Genomic DNA, 15,128 nt, shown 5'->3' with positions numbered 1-15,128 from the left:
TAATGCAGCGGAGAAAGCTGAGATTTCTTGGCACAGAATGAAGGTCTTGGGGTACAGTCAAGGAGATAAAGTGATGTAAAGTGATAATAGCTCTCCTTGGTTGTGAATGTTTCTGTGTTTCCTCTGCAAATATGTTGCACTGCATACAGCACATTATTCAGTCTTTTAAATGGCTGAAATTTTTAAAGTTGAGATTGCCAAAACATACAGAATTGTGGAATAGTTTCCACTCAATGTTGATTTCCATCAGAGATTTCTTATAACTAGCTGGATGTGAGCCAATGATCTCCACCTCTTGAAATGCTGTTGACACAGAGGAGCGGTTCCTCAGTGATCTCTAAGATGTCAGTGTCTCTCAGTTCCTCATGAAACACCTCTCATAAAAACATATCTGCAGCTTTGCTTATGTGCTTGAAGGCTGTTAAAAATAACCTTGATTGTCTGGTTTGTTTCTGTTATTTTTGATCTAGTTCCTTGAGATCATTGGTGAAAGAAAAATTTCTTATATACAAACAGCAATGCTTTCCCATGATAAATGATCATTTTAATATTGAAATTATATAATAGAATTATCACTTTTCTCAAACTCAAGATGTCCTGAGAAGTTTACTGTAGTTCCGCCTTTATGATTCTGTGTGTATTTGTCTAAGTCTTGGAGTCTAGCCTTCAGCTTTTCAGGAAAACTGGGTTGAGAGTTGAGTTCTCTCTAGTGCTAATGAGCAACTCAGTTATGCTTGTAATAGCATATAATAGTGATGTGACTGCTGTGATAAAGTTCTGGTGTCTGCAGAAAAATGTTTTTTGAAAAGTGAGTGGAATATCTTTTGGAAAAAAATATATATATATTTTAGGGGGTCTGTATAGAAGACTCAGAACAGGGTTGTAATTTCACTGTTTTGAGGTAACATTTTATAACCCATAATACACTGTGTAGGTATGATGACATATTGAGGGAGATTTATTGTACTGCTTTGCAGTTTTATTTTACTTCCTTATTCTCAGAATTAAAAATAGTCTGCTTCAATTCCTGTGCCCTTACTTCCTTTTCTGTAATTGCTTGTGTTTATTTTAGGCAAACTATGTGTAGGAGGAGAAGAGAACATGTGCAGAAGGAACTCTGTGCATCACACTACTTGGTGGCATAGCAGCCAGAATCAGTGCAAACAGCAGCTGCAGCTCTGCGTGGAGCCAATTCAGGCACAGGATATGGTGGAAAGCACTGCCAACTGTGCCTGTAGTGTCCACTAGCAAAGCATGAGGATGGGGGAGTTTGCTAGGATTGAATAAAAGAAAACCTAAGAGCAGCTGATGGTGTGGGCATCTTCTTCTGGCACCTGATGAGCACCTCAAGGCTGGCTCTGGGCAAAACCATGTTTATAAGGAAAGCTCTTGGACTCTGAGGTAGCTAGAGCTTAGACAGGTGGCAGCAGGTAGAGAAAGACCCAAGTTAATGAAGACAGCATTTGCAGGTCTCTGGGCTGATCTGTGAAAGAGCTGGGGGAATCTTATCAATATCTGTAAATACTGCAGGGAGGGTGCAAAGAGAACAGAGCAGGCTCTTTTAATTGGTGCCCAGTGCTAGGACAATGAACAATGGGCATTAACTGGAACACAGGAAGTTCTGTCTGAATACCAGGAAGCACTTCAGGTGACTGACCACTGGCAAACCTTGCCCGGAGGGTCCATGGAGTCTTCTCCTTGGAGATCTTCAGAAGTCACTTGGGCCTGGGCACTCTGCTCAGTGTTTCTCTGCTAAGAAAGGGGGTTTGACATCCAGGGGTCTCTGCCAATCTCAACCATTTTGTGAAGTTTTTGCCTTTCTGGTTGGAGAGTCCCTCAAAGCAGAGATTTGAAGCAGCCATCACTATCATGCAAAAATGAGAAGCAGTGCACAGACCCCCTTGCATAAGAGTTGAGAACAATCTCTGAAAACATCCTGACTTCTAACAGGAGGTCTTACCACATCAGGTCAAGGTGGTACATGTATGCTTCTTGCTATTTCAGCTGACAGACTGCCTATGGGAACTGAAAAAGCCTACAGTGATATTGCAACAGTGAGGTCTTGGCTACAGGCACTGTAGCTTTTACAACCAAAAGTCTTTTTTGTTTTGATTTTTTGGCTAGCTTGTATTCAGGTAGGTCTGAAACAGTTAGGCATTAGCTGTGTTCCAGCCTAATAAGCCTGGTTGTTAGGGCAGATTGTCTTGAGAGAGATCACATGGCATGTGCAGTACAACTGGGGGATCAGGCCCAACCACCATGGTTTCATGAAGGGCAGGCCCTACTTGTCCAACCTGGCCACAACAGCCCTCAGCAGTGCTACAGGCTTGGAGCAGAGTGGCTGGAAGACTGTATAGAGGAAACATCTGGGGGCTTTGGTTGATGCTTGGCTGGATATGATCTAGCAGTGTGCCCAGGTGGCCAGGAAGGCCAATGGCATCCTGGATTGTATCAGAAATAGTGTTGCCAGCGGGAACAGGGAGGTATTCATCCTCTGTACTCAGCCCTGGTGAGGCTGTACCTCAAATACTGTGTTCAGTTTTGGGCCCTCACCACAGGAAAGGTACTGATGTCCTGGAACATGTCCAGAGAAGGGCAATGAAGCTGTGAGGGGTCTGGAGCACAGGCCTTGTGAGTAGCGGCTGAGGGAGCTGGTATTGTTCAGACTGGAGAAGAGGAGGCTCAGGGGAGACCTTATCGCTCTCTACAACTTCGTGAAGGGAGACTGTGGTGGAATGGGAGTTGGCCTCTTCTCTCATGATAGGACTGCAGGGAATGGCCTCAAGTTGTGCCAGGAAAGATTCAGGCTGGATATTAGGAAATACTACTTTTCTTTCAGAGTGGTCAGGCAATGCAATGGGCTGCCCAGGGAGGTGGAGGAGTCATCAACTCTGGAAGTGTTCAAGGAATGTTGAGACATTGTGCTGAGGGACATGGTTTAGTGCGAATTACTGGCGATGGGTGGATGATTGGACTGGGTGACCTTGTAGGTCTTTTCCAACGTTGGTGATTCTATGACTATGATTTGTCTGGCTAGGAAAAAAAAACGTGGAGGTGAAATTAATGGAGTTGTAAGATATTTAAATAAAAATTAAGTAGACCAAATACAGCTATTGTGAGGGTACTGCCTGACGTTTGCAAGAAGGACATGGGTAGCCCATTATAATTTAATGAAGATATAAGTTGTGGAAAATATGCTTGTGAGATGTGGCTGGCACACCTGGTCTAAGTTACTCATGAACACCTTATTCCTCAATAGACTGCTGAAAAATACTGGAAAGACACACTTGTTTTTCATTGATGCCAAACATTTTCTAGTAATGGAAATCATTAGAGAAGCTTCCCGTTTTATTTCTGTATGTCTGTACAGGAAAGGTTTTCTAGGAGGCAGGAAGCACGCTGCTAGAATACAACACTAGGAACTGACAAAATATGTACACAGTATCTGTCACACACAAAGAAAAGCCAAATAGAAGAGGAGCTGAAATTCACACTTCTTTGAAAAAGGAGCCAGCTGCAGGTAAAATGGTCCTTAAAACAGAAGGTCTCAACCTAAGTGTTCCACACAGGACCTTCTGATGCTGCTCATGGGCACAGAAAAATAAGTAGATAGAACTAAGGATGAGTTAATCAAGATGGAGTGTTGCCTGCAGCAGGTTGATTTCTTGGTATTGTTGCCTGTAGTGCAGTAAGAGCTGTGGTGAACTGCTGTAAAAGGTTCCTCAGAACTCTATGTCTGGATATTTCTGTCGCTAGAGTCTATAATGATTCTTTCTGGCTGGATAGCTTGAATGGCTTCTTCATCAGGAAAAGCTATATCACTCTTCTATGTTTTGTAGGATTACATAATAAAATTTTCATCTTTGATGCAGTAAATCTCAGCCTTGCTTTGGGCAGGAGTTCAGTACAGATGGGCTGAGTGTGGTGAGCCATGCCAGTGACAACACAGATGGGAGGTGAGCATTTCCATGGCATGGGCCATATATCACAAGCTGAGAACAGTACTTGAGGCTTCTGGAACAGGATAGTGCCAGGTCGGGCTGACCTAACATGCTGCCAGTTAGAGGAGCTTTGTGTTTTACAGTAATTTTTTGTCCTGTGGGTCTCCTTGAAAAGCAGTTTGTTTAGCTGTCTCTGACTGGAGGTGAGAAGTTAATAAGATTAGCAAGATAGCAGTTGTGAAATTAAAATACCAGATGGGTTTGTTGCTAAGAGAAGGCTGGCATTTGTGTTAGGGTCAAATGCCTTGGTAGCTAGGCAGTGAAAGTGGGTACCTTGACTTCTGCATGGACATACTAATGCAGGTTGCTGATGTTGCTGCTCCTTGACAAAGTCCACCAAGAAAACCTGCCTCTGAGCAAGTACTTTTAAAGGGCTGTCATTCAGGTTCACCAGTCAAGTTTCTAAGCCTGGTAGGATTTACTAAGATGACATATTACTATAGGTGGACTGTACTCTGCCCATCACAGTGAGTCACCTGAATCTGCAGGCATCTGCATGGTACATCTCCCCATAACCATAGAATCATAGAATTGCTCAGGTTGGAAAAGACCTCAAAGATCATCAAGACCAACCACAGCCTAACCATAGTACCCTAACTGTAACAATCTTCTGCTAAATCATATCTCTGAGCACCACATCCAAACGGCTCTTAAACACATCCAGCGATGGTGACTCAACAACCTCCCTGGGGAGCTTATTCCAGTGTTTAATTACCATTTCTGTAAAGAAGTGTTTCCTAATGTCCAACCTAAATTTACCTTGGCACAACCTGAGGCCATTTCCCCTGATCCTGTCACCAGTGATACTTGCCCTGCTCTCACTTCTTCTGCTCCAGACACCTCATCAGCCCTGTTGCCCTTCTCTGGACATGCTCCAGAGCCTTGATGTCTTTCCTGTACTGAGGGGCCCAAAACTGAACACAGTACTCGAGGTGTGGCCTTACCAGTGCTGAGTACAGGGGGATGATCACCACCATGCTGACTACAGGACCAGTACTATCTCAGGTACCTCCTGAATCCCAGCAGGCTGTAAGGAGCATGACTGTCAGGCCTCAATGGTGACTGGTTAATTGTGCTGTGTTAACTTTTACTGTGATTGGTGTGTGCTGAGGAAGTAGATACACTTGTGAACGTTTACGCTGTTAAATGAATGATGTGTAAGCCAAACTGTGGACTTACCTTGGCTGCAGCAGACAGGGTGGTGCAAGTAAGAACTGAGTGCTTCCATTGCATGGGTTGTGGAACAACAGCTGACAGAAAAGCAAGTGAAACTGCTGGGAAGGTACACAGCCAGCTCACTGTGTGCTGAGCTGATTAGTGGCCTGCACTGACATCTGGCTATAATCAGCAGCTGAGATTGGCGCAGTGAGAAGAGGTGGTGACGTCAGTGTCTTGCACTGCGTAGGAGAGGAGCATCCAGTGGTGTAGGTGAGAGCATGGGAGCTGAGCTCTGCCCGAGAGCCTGAGCCTCACACCTGACTGTGCTGTGTACTTGTGAGAAGGAATCAAAGAGGGGCAGCTGTGTTGAGCAAAAATATTCCAACACTGCCTGTTCCTCACTCAGTCCTCTGTATACAATGAATGTTGCACATTGTTTGTCATTCCTTTCTTCTGTAGTATCATTTTCTTAAATTAACTCTAATGTTATTCTAAAATGAAAGGCTGAAAATCTCAAAAATTGAATTCAAGTGTAACTGCTGTGCTATACTTGGAAACTTTCTGAAAATGCTCAACTTGTCTACTCTGTAATATTTGCTGCAATTCAGGGCTGCAAGGACCTGTATCAAGAACTTATGCAGCAATCACGCGGCCTGCCAGAACCTCACACCCTGTAGGTTGGTGCAGTGTCCACTGAAAACACTGACTGAGAATAGACTGGGAGGGGCCAGCAGCTCTTTTAATCCCTAACAGCTAATAAAAAGGCAGGATAATAGGTTGCACCACATTCCGTTTTGGTATTTTTCCTCATGTCGTGTCTCTTTCATCAAAGGAACCTAGAGCCACTGGGACGAAGTGAAGGAAGATGAGGAAAGGTGGAGCAAACATCTAAGCCAATATTGTGTTGTTTTTAAATTGGGGAGGTGAAAATTCCTTCCCTGGGTAGAGCCAGTAACTGGCTGATGGGTCTGCTCACAGCAGGCTCATCCGACTGTATAGCTGTGGGGAGTTGGTTGAGAGAACAGGGAGGACATGATGGCTTCAAGGACATAACGACCTTGTGAGAAGGCTTTATGAGGCAGAGGGGTGGGGACCAGGCGGCGAGGGTCTCGAGTTGTCATGGTGTCAGGGTATTGTTAAACTGTTTAGTTGGGGGTGAAAGGCAGCCAATCATTTGTTGTGCCGTATCGGGGTTATCCAATCGTGTTATACCACGACTGCTGTTGGAGGGTATAAAATGTTGTTCGCGCCATAATAAAGTTGTACTCAGTTGCTAACTCACATTGAGTCGTCTCTGAGTTCCACAATCCCGCTCCCCCATATAGTGTAATCTTAAATTCACTTTACCCTTCTGTACCTCTCGGAGAACTGGCAGTTCCGCAAAGAACAAGGCTTGCTCAGCTCTCTCTCTTATGGAGGGTTAACCAAGCACAAAGGCCCTGAATTTCTGGTTCTCTCTTCTGTTTCCCGACAGTACTTTGGGCTACCACTTTTTGTGCTGCCACTTCATGCCAGAGAGTAGAGAATAATGGAGGCATCTTAGAAAGGAAGGAGAGGCAGTGAGAGGAAAAGCTGAAAAATCCACTGTTGTTAACCTCATTGGGTTACAGGAAGAGGCACCTAAAATGGAAAAATAGTGACCAGAAAGCAACGGAAGAACAAAAAGGGCTTGTCTGTGGTGGATGAGGACAGAAATAAGGACCTGAGAGTCCTAGTGAAGAGCAGGAAAGCAATGATAAGAGAGGAAAAGTTTAATCTGAACAGTATGGCAGGGAGTTGTAATAAATACATTTCCACCTTCTGTCCTTTGTATTCCTATCATTGTACACTAATTGTGGAATCACAGAATCATATAATTGCACAAGTTGGAAAAGACCTTAACATCAAGTCCAACCACAACCTAACCATACTACTCTAACAGCCCTCTGCTAAATCATGTCCCTGAGTACCACATCCAAATGATTTTTTAACATATCCAGGGATGGTGACTCAACCGCCTCCCTAGGGAGCCTATTCCAGTGTTTAACAACCCCTCCTGTAAAGAAGTTTTTCCTGATACCCAACCTGAACTTATCCTGGCACAACTTGAGGCCATTTCCCTTTGTCCTGTCATCTGTCACCAGTGAGAAGAGACCAGCCCTGATCTTTCAGATATTGGAAGAGAACAGTAAAGTCTCCCCTCAGCCTCCTTTTCCCCAGACTAAACAGCCCCAATTTCTTCAGTCGCTCCTCATAGGGCATATTCTCCAAGCCCTTCACAAGCTGAAACATCCACTCATCCATACATTCACAGTCTTTCTTAACATAAAGGGCTACACCACTGCCTTTCCTGCCTTGCCTGTTTCTTTTGAAAAGCCGGTAGCCATCCATCACAGCATTCCAGTTGTGCAAGGCATTCCACCATGTTTCCATGATGGTGACTATATGATAGCTTTTCAACTGCACAGTGGCCTCTAGCTCCTCCTGTTTATTACCCATGCTTCATGCATTACTGTAAAAGCACCTGAGCTGGGCCTCCTTTTGTGTGGCTATAGCCCTAATACCCTCTTGAACACAAGACTGTGGGATCTTACTAGCACATCCCTCTCCTACAAGCACTGGGACATTACATACAGGTGCCATTCTAGTGAATCCAGTTACACTCCCACCCATTTCCTTTCCCATCTCCCACCGTAAGACCCCTTTCTTCCGGTGGGAAAAGCTACTGCAGGCCGGGGCTTGTGCAAACAGAGCAGAGGTCAAAAAACACACACCCCTGCCAGGCACACTGAGCTCAGAGCCAGGTATTAACCTGATGGCCCGTCATATTTAGTCCCACATCACTCCCTATAACTGGAGGGATACAGGAGAACACAGCTTGTGCTCCTGGACCCTTGACCTGTTGCCCCAAGTCTCCAAAGTCCTTTTCATAGTCTTTAGGGAATTTCTTCCTATATCATTGCTTCCAGCCTGAGACAACAACAGGGGATAGTAAACAGAGGACCATACTAGGGAAGGAAGTTTCTTCCTCATGTCTTTAATATGGACTCCAAGGAGGCAGCAAATCCCCGTGAAGAGGGTCTGATTGGCCCCGTGTTCCTTTCAGCAGAGAGTCACCAGTGACAATGACCCTTTGTTTTTCTTTGCTGATGAGGTTTTGATGTTAAGTGGCAGGTTAGACTTAGTTAACACCACCAAGTGGGGAGAACCATCATCACCACCACTGTCCAGTTGTCCCCACAGATACTGTATTTGTTCTGCAGGGGCAGCTGGGAAGGCAGGGGAATCTCTGGGAGGGTGCACCTGCATCACTGAGCAGGGGCCTTTTGCCACTGCCCCACACCCCCTGATTCTTCATTGTTCCTAAACGGTTGAGAGGACAGGGGGCCTACTTTAACAGGAACACTGCCTGCCTGCTGGCTCTCCGCTGTCACCTGTTTGCAAGGAGGCAGGGAGTGATGCACTCCATGTAGAGCCTCGGCTAGCTGCCAGGATCTCGGGGCCCATAGGGTTTGTCACCACCTATCTCCCTCTCGCATTCCCTGATTCTCCTCAGCCTCTCCACCTCTTTCGTCAGGTCAACCACAAGGCTGAGTAAGTCATTGAGCTGGTCGTATCTTACACAAGTGCTGTCTCCCTCACCTAGCACTGCAAAGGCTGGGCTCTGGTACTCACTGCAGCCAGAGCCCTGTGGACTAGCATCTTGTTTTGGGATCTCAGTCTGGGTCTCCGCAATTTTCCTGGCAGCAGCCTTCTGCCTGGGTGCAGCCATGACAAACCAGCAGATTCACCAGCACTATTCAAGTAGCCTTGATGGAGTGTGACTGATCAGCTCTGCCCTGCTACCAGTAGTGCCGGCAGCGCCCTTGCTCCATTACCAGGCCCTTAACAGGTGCCTCCGCACTTATCGCTCGCTTCACAGCAATAGCAACCCTGCCTATTGTGTTGTCCCATGAATGGGTGACTTAGGGTTTCTCTGTGTTTGAACTGCCTGCATGATTCACACACCAAAACTCCTCCTCTCTGTCCCTGGTGGGCTGCTCTCCTGGAGGCTTTTTCATGGCAAGGGTGTGTGGATGCAGAGCCGTTGCCCACGCAATGCCCATGCCACATCACTCACATCACTCACGTCAGTCACGTCAGACATGTAGCCACTCTCGCAAGAGCTGCCGGGCTGCTCTGTGATCTCGGGGTTCCCTGGATGAAGGAGCCGACTGAAACTCCCCTGTACCTCGCGGTCAGTCGCTGCAGATCTGGCTGGGACAGCTCCGAAACAGCGAACCTCAGGAATCACTTGTTTGATATCACTGGTATGACCCATCCAAATTTACTGCAATACCTCTGAAACAACAGTTATATTAAATCTGATAACCCCAAAGTACACTTCTTGTGTTATAACGAGTCCTTAAGAACTTCATTCTGCATCTCTCAGACTTCGTCTACCAATCTGAAGTGACTGAGGCTGTTCATCAGGTGTTCACTGGTTGTAGATAGAGGATTATCAAATAATGAGTAGTCAATGTATGTTTTCAAGTAAAGACACTGAGTCTTCCTAAGGTCCATGGTGGTTCTCTGAAAATATCTGGCAATATTTAAAAATGACTATTGTACCTGAGGGCACAAAGTGTATCCTTCACATCTCAGAAAGTGTTTTCACACAAGACTAGAGAAAAGGCTAGTGATGTATGTACAAAAAACAAAAACAAACAAACAAAAAACCAAAAACAACAACAACAAAACAAAAACAAACAAACAAACAAAAAACAAAGTCAGTAAGACTTTACCAGCCAACTGAACCACAAAGTCAGAAGAACACTTCAAACACATTGACCTTTTATATTTTTCATATCCCATCACCCTCCCAAAAAAAATCTGCCTGGTGCTAAAAGCTGGGATGTCCAGGCTCCAAAACACTGTTTCTATTTCTGACTGCAGAGGTGGTTCTAATGACTTCACCTAACTCTAAAAAAGCACATTTTAGTCATCTACATCTGAGTTATGCAGGTGGCAACTCTCTTACACTGAGATGGAACGAACTATATCCTAGAAGTGCCCGGTCTTTTTAGAAGAATCTTCTAAAGTAAATATGAGGAAAAAATCCCTCATTTTAGTAAACGCTTCTGAAAATTAAGACTTACACGTTTGTTAGACTTTCACTGTATAAAAATGTACAGTGGCTTTATTGACATGTACATTCCATTATGTTTACAGCTGCGAGATATGAGGCACACTCAGTATTGCACTTCATTAAAATTTCAGGCTCAAACATAACCCAGAAGTTTAAATGAAACTGCTGTTGTAACTTAATTCTTATACAGGACAAACATTGATACCTTTATATACAGCGTGATACTTGTTACATTTATGCCTTCCTAACACATTTTTTTTTTTTTTTAATAACAGTCTAGGAAATAAACCAGAATATTCTTCTTTCCCATCCCCACTTGTGATGCGTTACAATTGTACAAGATTACAAAAAGTCAGTATACAATAATCAATATTTTTTTCTTTCTCCTGAAAGCCAGCATCATTCATAGTCCACAGACACACAGATCCTTTAATAGCAACTATTTATTTGTAAATGTTCAATGTTTCCTAGCCGATGACTGTAATGGCCACATGCAAACACCTCACAAGTTTTGATGTCTTGGTTCAAAAAAAAAAAAAAAAAAAAAAAAAGTCAGTTTCTCACAGCAAGAATTATGTATGTACATGGTTTTGGCATCCTTCTTGCACTGCAAATTGTTCCTTTTACCTGGGTTATAGAATGGTCCCATCCTCATCCCAACTGGACTTTATTTTTAGGACATTTGAGGGATGAGGGCACCTGTTCTGCTCTTTTTTTAAAAAAAAAAAATAAATCTAAAAAGTGTGAGCATTTCTGCAAACCCCACAACCCAGAGCAAATTCTTCACCAGTAGGTGGATGGACAACATGAAGTGGACATTCGGTTCCTTCAAGTTGTTTACCTTTGGGACCTACAGTGAATATAAGTAAGAGGGAAAAAAGAAAGGGGGAGGTCAGTGCTTGCAGACTCAACAGAAACAAACATAAGATCTTCAGAAACACACTAAGTAAAAGTAACATAGAATCACAGTGTCACCAAGGCTGGAAAAGACCTCCAAGATCATCCAGTCCAGCCACCCACCTACCACCAATATTGTGCACTATACATTATTTATATCAAGATAAATATACCTTAGACTTTACTATTGATTCCTTACAATTAAGAAGATAGAAAGGTGCTTTTGCACAAATTCAAGCAAGAAGTCTAAAGGCTTAATATGCAAAGAGAAATACAGTCATTCAATTCGATGAAGAACTATTAGCTTTCTACGAGTTATTTCACACAGTGCATACACAGCTAAAGGAAAAAGGCCAAATTGCTATGTAATTAAAAGAAACAGAAAAAGCAAAAAGTTTACAGGAAGAAGTAACTGAAATAAATTTCATCAAATCAATAATTGCACAGTCTAAATGTGAAATCAGTGAATATGAGCAAGAGTTGTACTCTGAAATCAAAAGTAATGTTAAAGTGACATCTCATTTCTTTTCTGTTTACTTCTTTTATGTAGGTATCTTAATGAAAAATGCCACTTGTTTTTAGCAACAAGAAACTCAGCACAGTCTGATGAGATCAGCATCACATCAACAGCATGTGAAGTCAGGAACTAAGGCACTAACTAAGTTAGCACACGGCATGCATCTAAGTCTACACATGTTTTAATAGTGGTGTTACATTCTTAAATATAGCTGTAACACATTGTGTAATATCTGGAGCCTGGATTGGTGTGGGTGAATTGAAATGTCCTTCTGTAACAAGTAAAAACATATCTAATATTTAAACGGTCAATATGATGACATTGCCTGCATTATTGCCAGGGAACAGAACAAAAACCCCACACCACAAAAACCAAGCCAAAACAAAAAGCTCAGAAGCATGAAGGCATCCATAGAGGAAACCTACTCCAGCATTATTGCACTTAGAGAATTTAACATTTGTATGACCAACCCTGTGATATTCCTACAAATTATCAGCAAGGAGAGAAAAGAAAATTCATTAGAACTAATTGCTTATCTCAGAATCTAGTTAGGTTAATCTGCTTTGTAAAAATACTACCTGCAGGACAGTGTGGGAGTTCTTCTTTAGGGATGCTTGTCATTCTTTGGAAATCATCATGGCAAGCATTGCAAAAATGTGTTGTCCCAAAACAGAAAAAAACAGCAACTGAACAGCAATAGCGGCATTTGTACTCTAAGAAATCTGTACCGTGTTTGGGACACATCTAAATAGAAAGAAGATAGACATTGTTAAAAGAAATAGCAACGCTGTAACAATCCAACCAATACATTTCTACATCTTGTAGTATCTATGTCATACAATACACGCAATTGTGAATGAACAGTCAATAATCATATGGCTCAGGTACTCTTTGGAATTAGATAATATGACCAACATTAGCTCTTTGCTTACCTGAGCCCTTGAAACATCAGAGCATGCACCACAGATAAGCTCTCTCGGATCATAATCATCTCCTTGTCCAGCCTCAGCATCACACCGAGCTTCACCACCAAAATATGCCTAAATTTGATATAGGAACAACAGGACATTAAACAACAGACAACTGTCATTTTAACTAAACCAGCCTTATTGGGAAAATGATAAATGAAGGCCATTATCACTGTGCCTACTATCTTGAATAGCTGTAATTCTATACATGGACTTCTGAGCACCATGGATCATGCAGGGCCTATTCTGTTCCCCATTCCCATCTACCAGCACAGTGGGCTGTATGCCCAGGGAGTAACAAGTCTTACTAGTAAAGGCTGGACTTCTTCACTGTAATTCTAAACATTGCACCCTCAAGTGCTGAGGGAATTGGCGGATGTGGTAGCCAAACAACTCTCCATTATTCTTCAGCAGTCCTGGCTAACCAGGCATGTCCTGGTGGACTGGAGACTGGCAGACGTGGGACTGGAGACTGGCAGATGTGAGTCCCATCTTCAAGAAGGGCCAGAGAGATGCTCCTGGTATCTACAGACCTATCAGTCTCACCTCGGTGCTGGCGAGCATTATGGAATGGATAATCTCAGGAGCCATAATGGACCAGTTGAAGGTCAACTAGGGATCAGGCCCAGTCAGCATGGGTTTACAAATGGTAGATCCTGCTTGACAAACCTGTTTTCATTCTATGACAGGGTGACCTGCTTAGTGGATGAGGGTAAGGCTATCAATGTGGTCTACCTGGATTTCAGTAAGGCCTCTGATTCTGTCCCCCACAACATCCTTGTGAAGAAGCTGGCTGCCCATGGTTTGGATGGGCATACACTCTGCTGGGTGAAACACTGGCTGTATGGCCAGACCCAAAGAGCTGTGGTCACTGGAGTTAAATCCAATTGGTGGCTGGTCATGAGCGGTGTCCTGGGGCTCTGGGGATGCTTCTATTTAACATCTTTTTTAATGATCTTGATGAGGGGATTGAGAACACCCTCACAAAGTTTGTAGATGACACCAAGCTGGGAGGAAGTGTTGATCTGGCAGAGGGGAGAAAGGCACTACAGAGGGACCTGGATAGAGTGGATCGATGGGTCAAGGTTAACTGTGTGAGTTTCAATACATCCAAGTGTTGGGTCCTGCATTTTGGTCCCAAGAAAACCCAGGCAACCCTACAGGCTTGGGGAAAAGTGGCTGGAATGTGGCCTGATGGAAAGGAACCTTGGTGTAGTGATGAACAGTTGGCTGAATATGAGCCAGCAGTGTGTCCAGGTGGCCAAGAAGTTCAGTGGCATCCAACACCATTCCTTGTATCAGGAATACACTGCCCTTGTACTCGGCACTTCAGTTCTGTGTTCAGTTTTGGGCCCCTCCATACAGAAAGAATGCTGAGGTGCTGGAGCAGGTCCAAAGAAGGGCAGCAAGGCTTGTGAAGGGCTTGGAGAATATGCCCTATGAGGAGAGGCTGAAGGAACTGAGGCTGCTTAGCATGGGGAAAAGGAGGCTGAGGGGAGACCTCATTGCTATATATGCAATATATGAAAGGTGTTTACAGTGAGAGCAGGGCTGGTCTCTTCTCTCTGGTGACAGAACTATAGGAAATGGCCTCAAGTTGCACCACGGTAGGTTTAAGTTGGATATTAGGAAAAACTTCTTTACAGAGAGGGTTGTTAAGCACTGGAATAAGCTCCCAGAGGTGGCTGAGTCACCATCCCTGGATGTGTTTAAAATCCGTCTGGGTGGTGCTCAGGGACATGATTTAGCGGAGGGTTGTTAGTGTTAGTGTAGTATGGTTAGCTTGCGGTTGGACTCTATGATCTTTGAGGTCTTTTTCAACCTGAGCGATCCTGTGATTTTACGTTATCATTTCCATCCCCAAGCTCAAGAATATCAAAACACTCTACCATAAAGAGCCATGCCAAAACCCCTCCTTCATATTTAGTTTAAAGCCCTCATAATGAGATTTGCCAACTTCTGGGCTAGGATCTGTTTCCCCATTTGAGACAGGTGAGACCCATCTGCAGCCATCAGGACAGGTGCCAAGTAAACCACCTCATGGTAAAAACAAACAAACAACAAATACTTGTGATTGCACCAGCCTCTGAGCTGTGTATTTATGATACAGGTTTTCCTGCTCCTCTCAGTATCCCTCCCTGCCAATGAGGGGGTAGAAGAAAATACAACTTGAATGCCTTCCCAGTCCCCTGAAGTCCTGTTTGATCATCCTCAGGCTTCTCTCAGCAACTTAATTGCTGCTGGCCTGAACTATCAATAAAGGTGGAGTGAATCAGACCAGGAAGTTTCCTAGAAATATCCCTGACCTGGGCCCCAGGGAGGTAGCACACTCCCTACAGGCAGGGTCAGGCTGACATACAGGGCCCTTCATCCCTCTCAGCAGAGAGCTGACTATGACAACCATCCTTCTGTCCTTCTTGGCAGAGGCAGTTTTGAGGTGTAGAGTCAAGTGCCTCACCCTACACAACCTCAAGGGTGGA

General features: G+C 44.1%; 1 protein-coding gene across 3 annotated transcripts in view; it reads right to left on the bottom strand.

Annotated features, from left to right (window-relative positions):
* Window positions 1–10,285: 10,285 nt before the first annotated feature.
* The window catches only part of MYCBP2 (MYC binding protein 2), a 184,362-nt gene continuing 179,519 nt past the window's right edge, over window positions 10,286–15,128 (bottom strand). For all 3 annotated transcript variants that reach the window (XM_072353261.1, XM_072353271.1, XM_072353253.1), the window contains 3 exons: window positions 12,613–12,720; window positions 12,259–12,424; window positions 10,286–11,116 (listed from right to left, as the gene is read on the bottom strand). In XM_072353261.1, coding sequence (XP_072209362.1) covers window positions 11,001–11,116; window positions 12,259–12,424; window positions 12,613–12,720 — 390 coding nt within the window. In that variant the 3' untranslated portion in view covers window positions 10,286–11,000. The remainder of the gene's footprint in view (window positions 11,117–12,258; window positions 12,425–12,612; window positions 12,721–15,128) is intronic.

Source organism: Excalfactoria chinensis, chromosome 1 (genome assembly GCF_039878825.1).
Source record: "Excalfactoria chinensis isolate bCotChi1 chromosome 1, bCotChi1.hap2, whole genome shotgun sequence".
NCBI classification, from domain to species: Eukaryota; Metazoa; Chordata; class Aves; order Galliformes; family Phasianidae; genus Excalfactoria; species Excalfactoria chinensis.
This window is presented reverse-complemented; position numbering and strand designations above follow the sequence as displayed.